Source organism: Pempheris klunzingeri, chromosome 1 (genome assembly GCF_042242105.1).
Source record: "Pempheris klunzingeri isolate RE-2024b chromosome 1, fPemKlu1.hap1, whole genome shotgun sequence".
Taxonomy (NCBI): Eukaryota; Metazoa; Chordata; class Actinopteri; order Acropomatiformes; family Pempheridae; genus Pempheris; species Pempheris klunzingeri.
The window spans coordinates 18,743,154-18,760,718 of record NC_092012.1 but is presented as its reverse complement, the minus strand read 5'-3'; the positions used below and the strand labels follow the sequence as shown (position 1 = coordinate 18,760,718).

The 17,565-nt window shown below is 40.3% G+C and overlaps 1 protein-coding gene across 1 annotated transcript in view; it reads left to right on the top strand.

Annotated features, from left to right (window-relative positions):
• csmd1a (CUB and Sushi multiple domains 1a) overlaps nt 1-17,565 on the top strand; it is a 313,136-nt gene that overhangs the window by 63,332 nt on the left and 232,239 nt on the right. The window contains exon 3 of the mRNA XM_070832290.1: nt 3,159-3,271. Coding sequence (XP_070688391.1) covers nt 3,159-3,271 — 113 coding nt within the window. The remainder of the gene's footprint in view (nt 1-3,158; nt 3,272-17,565) is intronic.

The window sequence follows — 17,565 nt, the reverse complement described above, 5'->3', positions numbered from 1 at the left end:
GCTCGATATGTCAGCCACAATGAAGTCCACTTCAACTTGACGGTTGTTGATACTGACAGGTATTTTGGCCTCACCAAGTCTGTACAATGGATGACTGTAGTGGGGGTCTCATGTCTTGGTAAACGGCGTTGCAATGGTGAAGGGGCAGCACACTCCTCCCTGCTCCACTGTCCAAGACCGCGCACACCTCCAGCTGGTATATGCTCATGTGGATGCTCATTTCACGACTCTGGCCTCTAAGGTGGAGCACGGTGGGTTGTGGGCTTTCATGGGCGGTGCTCAGAACTAAAGTCTTTGCATTTCTTTGAGGGGACGAGCACTGGGTTTGTTTATGACCCCAACCATTACAGTTATGGCAGCGAATGTCACCCCTTTTAAAGTTCTTGTACTGCCTTGGTGTTTTTGCAGTTGTGTGTGGGACAAAACAAGTAGATTAGGGGCCAGCTGCAGGTATAGTGGCAGTTACAGTCTCATTTTTGTCTCCTTCTCTGACAACAGCAGCACGGGGCCTGCGTTCCGTGAGGTTGCGGGCCCCTGGCTGCATGATGCTGGTGACATAGGACGCAGCTCTATTTGTGGTTTCATGACGATAGGCTATCTCATAAGCTCTGGCTAGGGTGGCTGGGCGTTTTTCTAACAGTCTCTGGACTAGCTCCGCATCACCCAGGCCATTAGTGAAAACTTCAACAGCTATAGCATCATGCTCAGCCTCTGACCAATCCCCATAAGCTACAGTTACTTTCCCATAAATGTCATCTCTGAACACATGAAGGGGCTCGCCAGATTTGCGTACTCTTTGCCTCAGCTCTACTGCAACAGCTGCCGCATGATCTGAAGAAGGGCCGTATGCAGTTTCGAGTTCCTCTAGCAGGTGGCGATTGTCCCATTTAGATGCATGAGGGTTTCTGTGGACGATGGCGCCTGTAGCTCCAGTGAGGCAGAATTTCAGCTGGATGGCCATTGTCTTTGCTGACCAGTGATTTGCCTCTGTGCAACCCTCAAACTTGTGCAGGAACTCTCTCTTTGACGTGCTGCCGTTGTACTGACCGGGACGTAGAGTGGGGACTCTCTCTTTGGGATCGTAGTCTTCATCACTGACAAGAGCGACAAGGATGGCTTAATGAGGAATGTTCGTGTTTAATAGTCTCTGCTGGATTAATGCATGGGTACAACACAGGAAGTGTGCCTGCTTCTGGCTTGGACATAGCCGGCGTCCTTTGTACAAAACTTCTCATGTGCGCCGTGGCAAAGGGATTTGTGTCTGCATACTGCACCTTTAACGACATGTTCGGAGCAGTATGGGGTGGCATGTAGACATCAGGGCTTCCTGCGGGGCCATGGCTCTGACTGTCAGCTCCGAAGAAGGGATTGATGAGGGAGAACGGAGCAGGACGGTCGAATGGCGGGAACAAATCTTTTCCATTAGCAAGTGTGTTAGCACAGCTTTCATCACACAGAAATGGGTTGTAATGTTCACATTTTCTCTCAGTCCTGCGTTCATAAGCTCCCACAGTACCTTGATCGTTGCCCTGCACATTGGTTAGCGACATGAACGGGTTTGAGTACGTAGTTTCTCGTCCGTAAACATTGAGGGGACAGCGAGCGGCCACCATGTTGGATTAGCTTAGCTGCTATCACCGTTGTATTACAGTCACTCGGCATAGTTATTATTGTCCTTTTATTTCTGATGCTCACCGCTCCTTTAACAACGTGAGGGACCCTTCGTGGTCGCCAGTGTTAACCTTTCCTGCTTTAGTCTCCCGACTGTGGTTGGGGGACACTGGGGAGATCCGTCTTCTCCAGGGCCGAAGGCAGCTTTTCCTCCGGGTTAACTCCCGTGGACTTCACGCTTGTTAATAGTAGTTGTGACACAGAAAGAACAGGCCGTTTTGCTGCTGAAGAGTTGGGGCTTTATTGGCTATCTGCACTGTAACACATACATTAAGCTCGCTACCTGCCCCGGTCGCCATATCTGTCTCTTACTTGCGTCCCAGGCACACACACCGTCCGCTCTGCGGACTCATTCACACAGGTGCGCGCCTTCGCTACGCGCACGCACTTGCTCACTCACATTCACGCACTGAGCTGCCTGGTCTACACACAATGGAGCTAGACACATCCCACAACAGTCTAGCTTGGTTCTGTATTTCAAAGAGGCTGGAGTCATGACATGACTGGTTATCATTAATTGTGGATATTGAACACGGTAATTAATTAATGACGTATCAAATGAATACAATTTATTTTTAGGGCACCAATGAGAATGGCAATGGTGGGTTCAAACCCTGTAAATCAGGATGTGAGCCAGCAGTGTGGGAAGTTTGGAGAACCAAAACAAAGACAACAGTCCAGGAACTTGATTCAGAGCTCTTTTCTTCTTTTTTTTTTTCACATCAATATATGTAATACAAAGGCAATCGATAGATGAACAGGAGAAAATCACGGACATGAAGGCTCAGCTCACAGACAAAAGGCCACATTAATCATACATTGCCAATAGCAAAGGTAAATTGAAACAAAAATTAAAGCTACTAAAAATGATAAAAACATTAGTCTTTCATTGAGGCTTTATGATGTACAGTAACTCTCCCATACCATCCGGGCTAGAGGTCATTTATTAAGGCTGATAGAAAACAAAATACAGAAACAAAACCCATTGCTTCCTCCCCCATCCCAAAGTCCCACTTGATTGTGGGACATTCATATGCGCATTTAATGAGATCACCGTCCTCTACGAGAAAGCCTTGGAGAGACACAACGTTTCAACAATGAAACGCACACTTAAATTACTTACTGAATGAAGCAAATATATTTATCCACCGAAGTGGATCCTATGTTTAGCCAATAAACAAAACCAAATATTCAACTAAAATAAATGAAGGAGCTTTTCACCTGACTGCTGAGGGAACAGGTGAAGCTCCCTCACAGGGAACTGATCTCTGGCCAGCAGGGATCTTCAAAGCAGGGGGTGTTAGCCACAACATCAACAGGATCAGCACTGAACACAATTATATTTTACTGCAACATCTATAGTTATATATGTTTCTTTGTTTCAGGTTTTTAGATTTTCCTTGACTTGTTCGCTTTCAGAAGTCAACAGTCATCTGTCTTGCTGTGTTTCAAAGATGTGTTTTTTAAAATGTCTTTGTGTGTTTCAGGTTGTCAGGATTCATGCTGCCCTCCCCTATCGTCAGCAGTGGATCTATATTGGCCTTGTGGTTTACCACAGACTTCGCTGTCAGTGCACAGGGCTTCAAAGCTGTATATGAAGGTAAGACAATGTGTGAGTGTGCATAGTGACGTATGAATGCTGGCCATGACACACAGACAATTCTTGAGGCAATAGTGAGACAGATTTTACCTGCAAAGTCAATTAGAACATTTCATGATGAATAGCAGTGACATTTTACGAACAGGTGTAGATATACTGCTCAACATTACTGGTTGTGATTATTACCGACCAGCACAATAAGCACTGCATTTAGAAACGACACTTTGTTCTTTAAGAAGTAATGATAGGATGGCTGCAGTTGCTTGGAGTGACTTTGATGACATGGATGGAGATAGAGATGTGCAGGTAGTCTGATACCTGCATTGCATTTGTATTTAAATAAAAGTGGAAATAGATGAAACATTCCTTTTTTTTGTTTTTATTACACTTCTAATTATATCATAATAGAATTAGTAAGTCATAAGTGTTCAATAAACTAGTACGAGTAAGAAACATGGAGACTCTGATTTAACTTTGCTAAGAGTCCTGACATGTGCACTGTTATTATACTTTTCTTTTCCCCTCCCGAATACAATTCAATTTTAAAGTAAATAAGTACTTGTAAAAACCGACTATTTGTGCTTTTCAAAATACCACATTTGGTTCCAGCTCTGTGGTGGAGCTCATGGCAATGTTCCACAATTTGGCTGCAATTGCCGTTGATTAGAGGATATGTGAGGTTATAGGCTAGGTTATTTATCGTATCATTGCCAAAGGTTTTAAGTGGTCTGTGTGGCATAGAGGAATCACAGGTTAAACTCTTCTTTTGGTTAAAATTAGCTGAATCAGCAGTGATATACATGTAAATATTTTTTTCTGGACTCGGGTGAAACTGCATTGTTGAAACCTACTCCTAATTTATGAGAATAGCTGTTTATGCTAATAGTTCTGTGTGGGTGACTCTTGGCGCACAGCCCAGAGCTGTTGTCTTGGTCATCCCTCCATCTGAACAGACCTCTGTAATACACACACTATATATGTATACATATTCTACGGTCGTGTATTCTTATTTCTAAATAGAGAGGTCCACATTGACATGAGCGCTTGTTGTTTGAACTTCCTGGCTACATGTTGTTTTGCTGTGTTCCGTGTGTTATGAACTTGGTGTACAAGACTTTTCCAATGTCTGCGTGCCTGTTGGGATGCAACACAAATGCTTAGCCTGACCTTTTAAAATGCACACATGCACGAAACACAAGTGCACGCGCACCCGCACACACACACACACACACACGCACGCGCACACACACACACACACACACACACACACACACACACACACACACACACACACACACACACAGTGTTCCATTACGCTTGCATAACAGTTCATCTATGAATCATGAACTCTAAATATCAAAGACAAACTCAAGAGACCAGATATACACACTTACTCCCCTGTGTGTTTATGTGCATGTGTGTTTAACCTTTATCTTGCTTTATCTTTATCTATCTGTATATCATTGTGTATGTGTGTGTGTGTGTGTGTGTGTGTGTGTGTGTGTGTGTGTGTGTGTGTGTGTGTATTTCTGGGTGTGTGTCATCTGTGTGTTTGCGTATGGTGAAGGCAAACCTGACAGCCATTAAAGCTTTTTTCCAGGAAGTACTTTGTCTTTATTTTTTCTTTCCATTGTTCCATTTCAGATCTGTGGGGACCCTTAAGTGTATTTGTTGCCTCAGGAGTGGTTGGGATTGTGTGTGCGTATATGTGAATGTGTATGTGGTGTGCACATTTGTGCATATAACTGACAGGTCTTTGTGCTAACGTCTTTTTTCTTTCTTCGTTGCATTATTTTGCATTGATGTACCAGACTTCAAAAATTGATTCATGTCTGTGTGCTTGTGTATAAAATGTAGGTGTGAATGCTTGTGTGTGTGTGTATATACAGAAAATAGCATCTATGCATCAAAACAAGGCGTGACATTTATTAAGTGTTTTGTGTTTTTTGTGTATATGAGATCAGTCATCAGTCATGTGATCAGTCCTGATATGTGCAAGTTCCAGCTGACTGATTAAGATGTCCACTTTGTATATATGCCTTTAAGCATTAGCAGACTTTACTGAAAGCCCAGACATATATGAGAGGGTGACCACTGGTCACAATGACGACAACTGAAACAATGAATAAAATAGATGTGTACTGCCAATTTGATCCAGTGAAATGTCACATTGTGCCGCTGTGTTCCCCTGGTCAGTCACATCCCCAAAACTATTAATTGCCACGTCCTACCTATCCACTAGTTGCCCTCAGACTTTTTCACAAGCCTTCATCATCCACCTGCTCACCTGTTCACTACATGTACCCGCCCAGATTTGTTCTCTTGTAGGATTGTTGCAGTCGTCGTTGCTTTTTAACTTCTGTGTTCTGCATGCCGTCACTTGTTTCCTGTGACTCTGTCTGTTTCTGCCTGCCTGACCCGTCTATATGACCTTTTTTCTAGATTATTGGATTTGGGATTCTTGTCTGCTTCTTTTGGATTTGTTTGCTCGTGGACTGCTGCCTTCTGGTTTTGACCCTCGCCTGCTTCGCTATCCCATAAGCCTTTTTGTACCTTTATTTTTGCAATTAAATCATTGAACAGCCATCTCAGCCTGCCTGGGTCGTCTGCCTTTGTGTCCTATCCCCTGTATTCCTGCTGCCCTGCTTGCCGTAGTGACAGTAAGAAGATTTAAATTGGTAGTCTCGCAGTAGGATATCAGGGAAATTCTTATGCTTAACACTATAAACCTGCTGCATGTGCACAGATGCAATTACATTTTGAGGCAACGTTAATCTAATTACATCGTTCAAAGGACTGTTTCTTTCAAATGAGAAACAATTATTGCAAAGCATATCCTTTGGCACAAGTAATGCACTTTTACAAAGATAAAGGTCATGTATAACACAACACATTGAGAGATCAGATGATGAGTTGTGGATCTCAAATTGCCAGACGATTTCAAAAAGATTTTAGTGAGTGCTACTGACAATGCGACTTTGATCATATTCCAAAAATAAAACACAGGTACTCCTGTTATCTCAAATTAAGATCCATTAACACCAACCTAGTCATGGCTTTTTGATTTGTGAAACCAAATCGCTTCTCACCTGTTTTAAGTTGTTCAATCCAAAGCCTGACAAGGGAAAAATATCAAGCAATGTGAGAAGCACCTCTGTGACTGCAATTAGGCTGAATCCAAAGCTGATCCACCATTCATGTCTGATTTGGAATACTTATTAAAATCTACACAGTTAGACAGACGTAAGTTTGTTTTCATTCAACCAAGAAAAATAGTGGGACCACGTACGACACGAGGATCCTGAGTTGAATGTTTGTTGTGAATGTACTTTTAGCAGTTCTCATGTTCACACATCAACCTTTATGCTCTGTTATTTGTCCCTATTATGCTATAAAAAGCAGGAGGCCCTGTTACTTGGGTATTGATAGGTTACAGGATGAGGAATTTTAATTCATAAAGATGAGTTGAAGTCCTGTCTTGTACATTTTTATTCCCTCGTGGCTCACGGCTGTTGCAGAAGATGACAGTGAACAAAGTCCATGATGGCTCAGTCCACAGGTCCAGGAGGTGAATATTTGGATTCAGTCATACTTCGTTGTAGACTACTAATCATTAAACTTACACATTCCCTGAGTGACTGTGAACTTTGAAGTTCCCGTCTGTTGTTCATAGGTATTCTCTTCCAGTTTCAAAGTATTAAATATTTAAACCAGTAAGTTCAAATGTCTTATCTTTTAGTATTTCAGGGGTCCTAGTAGTGATGCTTGCTGCTGGGCCATCAATTGACCTCAGGGTGGTGCTGTAACATTCAAGTTTACATTTTTGCAGTTACCATGAAATTGGTTTGGCCTAGAATCAAAATTCTTTCATTTAAACTCAACACATTTTTAATAACAATATTTTTTTTTCATCCAATTCACAATAACTCATGCACACACTGAGATATCAACCTGAAATTCGAGACAAATATTCAGGAGTTTTCACCAAATGTATGTATTGAAGCGCGTTGTGCTTTACCACTGGGGTGGCGCTGCAAATGCGAAAAGCTTATATCTCATCACTGGCTGCATGAATTCATACAAAATTTGGTTTGCACAATGCAAGGCCAAAGCAGGGGATGCATACATTTTGGCACTGATTGATGGTTGGTTGGTTTGGGTTATTACAACATATTTAAATTTCTAGACACGTCACATCAAAATCTGTAGGAACTGTAGGATGTACAGGTGAAAAAATGTTTCATGTTTCTTCATCATTGTAACATCTCAGGTCAGCTGCGTCTCTGGGTCAAGATGATGTCAATTATTGAGGTTTTTTTTTCTCAAAATCCCATTTTCACATCTCATCAAAAACCACCAGACCAGTCATCCCAAAACTCAGGGTCAGGGTCATCTACAGACTTCACTCATCTTACTGTAAGTTTTAAGAGATTTTTTTCTTTTTCAATCATACAAGCCAACTGGTTTTTTTAAAAAAAAAAAATAACTTCACTGAAGGTCATCAAATAAGAATAGATTTATATACCTCAACAGAGCATCAGCGTATAGTGAGGACAAATAAATCAACAGTTTGGCTTCCTGACAACTAGCATCCAAATGGTCACAGGCCTCTTGCTGAGGGTCATTGCCACTTGCGGCCATATTTGTTATTGTTTCAGTGATGATTTTTCCTTAAAGATGAATCTGTGATTTTGTTACAGCAATTAAAGCTGTGCCCATATCCCAAACCTATTACTGTTGATGTTTTGCTGTAATTTATTTTTTAATGTTTGTGTCTTTGTATTTCGGCTGTTATCGCTGTCATCTCCATGGCTTTGTGATCTAGTCAAAGAAAAACAAAATACAAAAACAATCACTAAACTGAACTCTGCTTGAGCCCAAATAACAGTTGAGGAGGATAAAGAAAATATTATTCAAAAGAATTAAACACTGCCAACTTTTTTCCTCTTCTGCTACCGTCTCTCTGATTCTCTCCTGCACCTTTTCTCTATTTCTCATTGCCACCCTCTCACTGTTTCTCTGCTTCCATTCATTTAAACTAATTCGCACTAACAAGAATCTACTCGTTCCTGTTTTCTTTTTTTGTCCTTAACAACCTGTCTCCCCTGTCTTTCTGTCTGTCTGTCAGCCCCTCTGTGTAACCATAGCCGCTTCTGTTAACAAATCTTCCTTCTTTTCTATCTTTTTATTAAAGGAAACCAAAATGAACTTAAAGTCTGAACACATAGCTAACTGATAAGACCCAAATCGCCTGACAGAGGGATGGATGGAGAGAGAAACAGAAGGGGGGTGGGGGTGTCAAATGAAGCTGTAAGTGGTGAAAGCAAGGCCTGGCTGATAAAAAAAGCAAGTTTGCAAACCAGCTCTGTAAGGGAAGATAATCATCAATTAATTCCCCCTGAAGCACACACACAGAGGGAGAGAGATGGCTAGGAAGACTAGGTTGGGGTGGGGTAAATAAACAGAATGATTTTTATTTGTAACTTAACATTATGGGTAAAAACCACACATTATTCGTGACGTCACACACAACATCCTACTCATCGTCATTATCATCGTCAAATTAGAATGAGAAGAATTTGAGGTGCTTTACTCATCTTTTATTGATAGTGATGGTGTTTTGATGGTATTTTGCAGGTGAATCAACGTTCCAGATTTCTTTTGTCACATGTAATCACGCAAAAAGTCATAAAATATTGTTAATTTGTCTTTCTATTTATATAGGAGTTAAATGCAGCCACAGTTATGGATTTGTTTGTAGCTCACACAGTGTTTGTGGTTCTACATGTAAAAGATGCCTTGGTGCACATTCCTACTAGAGCTGGGACCTTTGCACGTAGCAGTAATGGTGCCAAATGCTAAAAGTTTTAAGTATTTGAACTTTTAGTAAAAGATTGCCTCATCTCAAATGAGTTTGTAGTTGTTGCTTAGCAACCACAAGCATTACCAGCACCTCCCCTTAACCCTTTCATGCATGAATTATGATAACCTCAGTCAGGATTTTTTTACTAAGTGTTTGTTTTTTTCAACCCAAATTTTATAAAGATATTTTTACATGTCCAGTAGTTGAAATGTAGCCAGTGATGCATGATATACAATTCAGTGGACATGTGATTAATCATAATTTCCTACCAATGTCAGTAAATTGACTGAATTGAGCTCTTTTTCAACAAACTACCAGTTCAGATTTATTATATGTAAATCACTTATTAGTGCATGTTAGGACACTTGTGTTTCTGTTGCTGACTTGATATGAAATATATATGTTTACTGGCTTCAAGGGTTCAATCTTTACGACGAATCTCGTTTATTTTAAAATATGGATGGAAATGTGGATATAATATTATGGATGTATGATACCATTTAAATACAAAAATGACAAATATTAAATGTATGTCACTGTACCAAAAAAAAAAACCGGTACATCTCATTCTATTTGCAAATGTATTTTTAATGTTATAACTTACAGTGTTTCCTAACAGCAAAGCAAGCGTCCGACAGTTGAATCACATTGGGAGGCTCTGTGTCCACGCTGTCTGACAAATATACTCTTCTGTCATCATGTAAACAAACCACGTACCCACCAGCTGTGCACTTGAGATCAGACTGGAGATGTAACCACTCCAGTCAAAGATGGCCGAGTACTTCCCCTCTTCCCCCACGTTTGTACTTTGTAACCTGAAAACAAAGGTTTTATATTGTGATTGTGATATTGTTTCTCTACTGGAAATGACACAATCCAGCCGGATTGTAGTTTATGTACAATATGCACTGAAAAAGTTGAGATGAGTTGTGTAAAAGTAGTAGTGTATATGTGTGTGTTTGATAGAGAGATAGTGAAGGAGAGAGAGAGAGAGAGAGAGAGAGAGAGATTATTGACTCCCAGCACCACCTTTACTGTAACTTTAAGATAAAGTAGAAACATCTTCTTCAAAGGCTCAACCTCCCACACCCACTCTCCCCAAACACACACACACACACACACACACTCTGAGAGAAAGAGGCCGAGTGTACATTTTCACTCCCTAGGCTAGCTGCAGAGTTTCTTCTCCTGTTGAGGGACTTCTGTGAAAAACACGACTTGGAAACCCTTTAAAGAGACTTTGCACATTAAACACAAACACACACACACATACATGCATATACAGGCTCTCTCTCACACACACACACACACACACACACACACACACACACACACACACACACACACACACACACAAATAAAAACATATGCACACACATGCATACAGGACTGTTGGTGATTATATAGGGATCACTCTGAAAAAGCAAAAGAGGGAGAATAAAGATAGGGAGGAGGGAAGGAAGTGAGAGTTAGCCGACCTTGTGTGTGTATGTGTGTGTGTGTGTAAATACTCTAGTGTATGTGTTACAGGTCATGGGTATTTTTGTTTTAGGTTATTATGGGGTATCACTTTTACACTGCATTACAACATGTAATGTCTGTGAGTGCCTGTTCCTGAATGTGTGTATATCTGTAAAATTGCAGGAAGTTCATCCCCTTTGGTGTTGGCATTTCCACTGTCTCTCTCTCTCTCTCTCTCTCTCTCTCTCTCTCTCTCTCTCTCTCTCTCTCTCTCTCTCTCTCTCTCTCTCTGCTGTGTAGACTGGTGTAGAATCCATTAGGAACACTTCGAGGAGCTTCCAAATCTTGCTGACTTGATGCAAGGCTTTGCACAGACTGTGGCAAGAGCCCTGTAGCCACCAACCATTGGACGAAATGCAAAAAGATCGCAGCCTCCTGCTTGGGGATTTTGGGTCCTTAGACATGATGTTACACATAAGAAAGATTTATTCATCTAGAGTTTTTTCCGATGCTTCTAGCCAGATAGTTTTCTTAGTGGTGACTTTATTTCACAGAGTTTTGCTTTACTAAATCTCAGAGGGCTGCAAATAGTCAGTTTCAGAAAATTGCACGACTGTAGATGGGAGTTGTGACATAATATGAATATAAACTCTGACTGACAAAAAAAGTATCTGGAGGAGTGATTTTCAAATATAAGGTTTCAGAGAGATTTTTTATATTAAAGTCATGATGAACCATTAAATTGCCAGCACCCAGGACTTTATCTGGAAATTCACATTAGAGGCAAGAGGTAGTGTGAAAGTATGCATCTGTTTAATAACACAGACTAAACACAGGAAAAGTGTGTGTGTCTGGCACTGTCCTCAGAAGCAGCAGCTGAAAGTACAGCGACGGGTCAAATTGTCTCACCTGACTGAGCAACATCAGAGATTTACAAAAATAGTTAAAAGCTGTGACACTGAGGTGCATCCTTGAAGAAAACTGGATTTGTATTCATTGATTCCATACAATGTAGGGTGGGCAAAATGTGCCTTTTGTCACTCTGGAAAGCTCAAAGAGAGACTGGGGGACTCGATCAATTACGGACACCAGTAATAAGTTCAAAACATATAGAAAGCAGTAGATTGTAGGGATTGAAAGGAACCCCTGTGGGGATTACCCTTCACCGAGCTCGCCAGAAAAATACACTGTACAAAAATACAGAATCCCCCACTGTGTGTTACACAGGAGACTGTGTGGATTTTTACATTTGAAAAAATAAGAGTATGAATCATAAAACAGTATCTGTTTGATGAAAAGGATGAATGACAAACATCAGAAATGCTTTCTGCGTGGATTGCCCTGTAATGTTGAAATGGCTCAAATCACAGCCTGAATTAATTTCTAACGGCATGCTCCATCCTGCATCACATGTTGCATTTAACAAAGCCATTTTTCACCACATGCTGTACTTTGTTTTTGTATCCAAATCTTGGCCGATGCAGTTTCCCTGTTTGAATGACAGTCAACCAGCCGGTTACGTTCCAAAGTAAAATCCAGTTGGCCAGCTTGTTAAATAAGGAACAATCAACACAAAGCTTCAGGAGGTTCAGTTCCCACAGATCAGAGATCACAAACCAATGTGCCTGAGCTGTTTTTGTGCATGCGAGAAGGGAAATGTATTTTCATTATATAAACCACGCTTGTAACATCTGCTCACAGGCACCAGCGGCTAAAAGCAACTTTGATTTGAAAAAGATACTCTTCCACTTATTGAATCCTAAACTTTTTATCACACTTGTCATCACACTTTTGAATCCATCTGAATAGTTTAATCGACAGTAATGTTACATTTCTCGCAGTACGCAATTTCTCTGAATGCATGTTCGCAGCTGATGTAGGAGAATGTCTGTGTTCAATGTTAAGCATTTATAGATTCACAATAATAACCGCCTTCATTAGGTCAACAAATTATTGAGCTTGAAGATTTGGCAACAGCAACACAGTCTCCATTTATCTGAGTGAAAGTTAGAGGGTAAACAAGCCTCAGTCATTCCAAAGGAAAATGAATTCATGTGGATTTCCTTTTGATTAGCTTGTTGAGGAAATGACTTGCACGTATACTGAAGCGGGTTATATATACATGTAAGATATTAGCCTTTTGAAATGGAAATGGCAGAGATGAGTGAAATAATGGGCTTGGTGTAAACATAATATGATGTTTATGAAAATTGCTTTTGATGTATATAATAGGATGTCTAAACTGGAGCACATGTGCACATATACATGTTAATGAATACACATATGCAAACACACACATAGAAATACAAGATTATATACCTTAGATTATCATGTCAGGGTTGTAAATATATAACCATACAATATTCCTTCATATCTCTTGTAGAAATGATGCCGCAACCAACTGAGAAAAATGACGTAAAACATAGAAAATGTAATTTCCTTCTTTTCTGAAAGTCTGTTGTTTTTTGCTGTTTGTTTTCAGCAGGATATCAATGATTATGATTAAGACTGACATTTACTACATTTCTCTGTTACCAGTGCATAGCTTATTTTAGCTCGCCATCGACCCGTTATCCCCTGCTCCTATCAGTATCTGTGTGCCCTTCATTGAGAATAATAGGTTGGCGAGTTTAGTCAAAGCCAATGGATTCAGCAGGGAAGCTTCTTAGAGCAAACACAGCAAATCATTAAAGGAAGGAAGGGCTACGGGTGGATTTGTCAACTTGGATAGTCAGGTGCTGCTACATATTTGTGTATTTGTGTGTGTGTGTGTGTGTGCTGGAGAGATAAAGAGAGCGGAAGAGCTACAGCGAGAGACAGTGAGAGAGAAAAGGGAGACGCAGTCCGTTACACCATTAACCCATATTGACTGGAACGCCATAGGAAGCTCTTCACTGTGGGAGTGTGTCATATAACGCTGTTGTTACTGACGCCAGCAGTAGTCAGCTACATCGATCGAAACAGCAATGTCAACTCTCCTGCTGTGTGTGTGTGTGTGTGCCCATGGTGGGGTAGCAGAGGAGTGTTCAAGGGTGATACCACCGTCATCAGAGCGTGTTGTTGGAGCCAAGACACTCACACTCTCTCTCTCACACACACACACATACTTGTAGTGAGTGTGGTGAGTGTGTAATCAACTTCCCACCATGTAGTAAAGTCAATATGACATCTAAGTGGTTTGAACTTAGCACCCTTTATGTGCTATTCTCACTCTGTTTGGGCTAACTGGACTCTCAGCACACTAACTAAAAGCAGAAAGTAGGATATACGCTCACAGTCACAACTGGGAAATGTCCAGCACATCCACAGTGTTGTTTCTTTGGCTACTGGACATGTACGTTTGAACAGCTAAAGATATCGGACCATATTCAGATTTGAGTCAGGTGTCCATATTGAACAGTTTCTGGCAAAACTCTGTACATTAGTATTCACACCTCAGACTTCACTGAGGACTGAGCCAACTATTCAGACTTGGAATCTATGTGGTTTTCCTCTGCACAAATTCGAGTCCAGGAAAAGACTGTCTTATGTTCAGCTCTGCTATTTAACAATTTGCCACAATTCTTCTCCCCATGCCTATAGAGGATGAAATGTTACATCCTCTATAAGCATGGGGAGAAGAATTGTCTCTACGTAGAGAAAAGCTCTCCGTCATTTTGCATTTATTCAGCAGGCTGTTGGTCTAATGTCTAACTACTGATGGTGCAAATTAAATGCCACATTTACAAAATCACAACTGGTATTATCACTAACCAAGTGAAAAACTGGCCATGTATGTAACCCTCCAACTGTTAGCTGTTGTGTGTTCATTCAGAATGAAGCCATCCATTGTTGTTCTTTTTCATACAGTGTCCAACCAAAAATAGGTCCTCTCCTAGCAATTACTAGTGCATTCAGATTTGACAAGAAGACGTTGATCTCTTCCTTGTCCCAGGTAATTTCCTTTTTCATATTGGAAAAGGAACACATGCAAACCTGATGTAGCTTCACTTTTTGTGCAAAAGGAAATTTAATTAATTAAATCAATTACTTTAACAATGAAACACATTAAATACACCAGTTTGAACTTTATTTTAATTTCCCCAAAACTGAATGGTGCTATTCAATTTATTCTTGGCTTTGCTGAAGGTTCAAGACTAACAAAAGCTAGTGCTATAGTCAGTTTTAAGATAACAGACATTAATAATAGAATATCAGTATAGATAAGAAAGATAATTTTCAAGAGTTCATTGTGTTTGTCCTCACTGATGCTCAGAGTAATACAAGGACAGTAAAAATATAGAAATACTAAAGGATTATATTCATTTTTTGGTATTCGTGAGAATGCAGGTAATACATTTAAAAGGATTCCCTAAATGTGTTCAGGTAACCGTTGATTAAAATGTTCAGGTAATACTTATGAACCTATGACATCACATTACTATGACGTATTTAAAAGCACTTATTTTAGATGCACTTCCCTATATTGATTTGTTTATCATATAGCCAGCAATCAATAAACAAAATAGTTTGACAAAAAAAAAGAAAAAATCCAGTGTCGGTTGGCTGTCACAGGACTGGTGTTCAGAACGAATGTCGTCCCTGGCGGCGGTGGCCAGTCTTCTTTTCACCATCGTGGACGCGTCGTCCAGGAGTGACGTTAGTCAGGCAGTGATTGTTCAGATGTTCTGGGGGAGTGATTTTGGAGAAAAGTCTGAATGGAGGGGGGAGGATATTTTTGGTTGGATACTAGCTACCCTTGTCTCTCCAATGCAGCAGACTCTGCCTTTAACAGGTATTAGCATTCAGGTGGTCATCTATCTCTGGCATAAGTGTTATAAGCCCTGAAAATGTGAGAATAATGCATGCCAAGCTTGAGCTCCATATTTGTTGTTCTATATAGCCATAATATCTTGTTAACCATATTGTATTAAATGGAACTTATGGAAGTGGATGCTGTTAACCTGGTTCACAATTTGCTAGTCATCATCATATTTCAGAAAAATTTCTGAACTTTAATTATAACCTCAGGTATTACGGCACTTTTACTGGATTTTCAGGGGTCACTTTGAAATACTGAACTTTCTAATTTGAAAAGGGACCACCCGAATGCACCATTCATTTTAGACTCTCTTAGGCTTAGACTGTCTTGTCTATGGAGGTAGAACTGGTTCATTCTGGCTTCTAGGTTGTCTAAAGGACTCACCGTCATTGGCCACATCGGCCTAAAGATCCAGTCTTTGAATTAGGACACAATTAGTGCATATCATTCATGGCCCACCTTTCAGGTTTAAGGCAGATTCAGTGATTCAACACAGCGAGCTCCTCTAACCATCGGCCTAGTTGTCCCACTGGTGCCAGTCCTTATCCTGCGGGAGGCATCTGACTGAAACAGGTGTGGTTGCACGCCTGCCATTAAACACTTAAACTGATGATCCATGAGAGAGATTGTGTGAGGCTGTAGTGGTATTGATTTTCCAGCTCAATATTCGACCAGAAATAGTGTTAATGCCACTTTTAGTGACCTTCAAAATGTACACATTTGGAGGCTTCTATCTGATGATGCGACATCAGACCCCCCAAGTTATGATTTTCTTATTGGGATCCCTTATCTCTCTTGTCGCACCAGTTACAATTCAATGCAGTTCAATTGCACTGTAATAGCCTAATGGGAATCGGCAGAGATAAAATAAAACTGTAGCATTTTCATATCTGTGTGCCCCCATTTTATCCTCTGTGTTTTTTTTCTCAGATGATAAGCAGAGCTTATAAAATCTGTGTGAAAATCTTCGAGACAGAAAGAGCTCGCTCACTGTCATTTAAGCTACGCTCTCTCTGACTCTCAGTCATGCTTTCAGTTTCTCTCTGGCTTTGACTGGCTGAGTTTCTAACTGTCTCACACCTTAAATCTTAAACACATCAGAGCCATCCAAAGGAAAGTGGCAGATTATTATTATCAAATTCTGGTTGTGGCTTTTAACATGGTTCCAGCGAATATCTATAAAAATGTTATAACTTAGACATTCCTTTTTTGACGAACTGACTCTTATCCTGTCACGGTCAAGGCCTAATAGTGAAAGTCATGAGTGAAAGTCAGTTTTTCCTTTTACTTTAATATCATGTATTACTTTAATATCATGTATGACCCTAATACTTGATCTGAAGCAGCCATTTTAGCACCCAGTAAAAAGGTTAAGTCTTCACAGATACAGATTTGTTTCTGTTTGTTTTCAACATTTACCCTCCCCAGGAGTTATCTACCATCTATTACATTTTTGATAATCAAACACCTGTTTGTGAATCCAGTAAACAACAACTATCATAATTGCAATCGTCTGTTAATAATGCAACTAATAATCGGTTTGCAGTACTGGCAATACAACACAATCAGTCCTGCAGTAAATTCTCCCTTCAATGTTCCGATCCATGTTTAGTGAGGTGTTGATTCAACTGTATGGTCATTTTGGACACTGTAATTTGTGCTGTTGAACTGTATAGCATTATACAGAGAGGTGTTTCAGTTATTTAGCTTACCCACACCGATATAAATGGAACGGACTCAGCTTATTTGATGAATCTGATGAACCTGCATGATTCTTGTGATGTTTAGGCTGTATCCACACGTACTTATTGTAAGTCACTTTGGATAAAAGTTTCAGTTACTTAAAAGTAATGTACATTTATTTGTGTTTCAATTCCCGTTTTTAGCCTCCAAACCAGCTTTGGTGAAAATGAACACTGGTGACACTGATACAACTGTGGTGATCATTTTCAGCCTGTGATTACTGTACTGTTGTAATAATCACAAAGTCATGCTTTACAGGAAACTGCAAAAGTTTGAACACTAAAATGAAATACAGTGTTACGTTCTTCTGAATGCAGAGTGAAATTCTGAGTGGAGTTCAGAGAGGTGTTTCGTTCCTCCATTTCAAAGTCTGCATGTTTTATTAAAACTAAATGCAGCTCTCACCTGAAGCTGAACCAGACATCC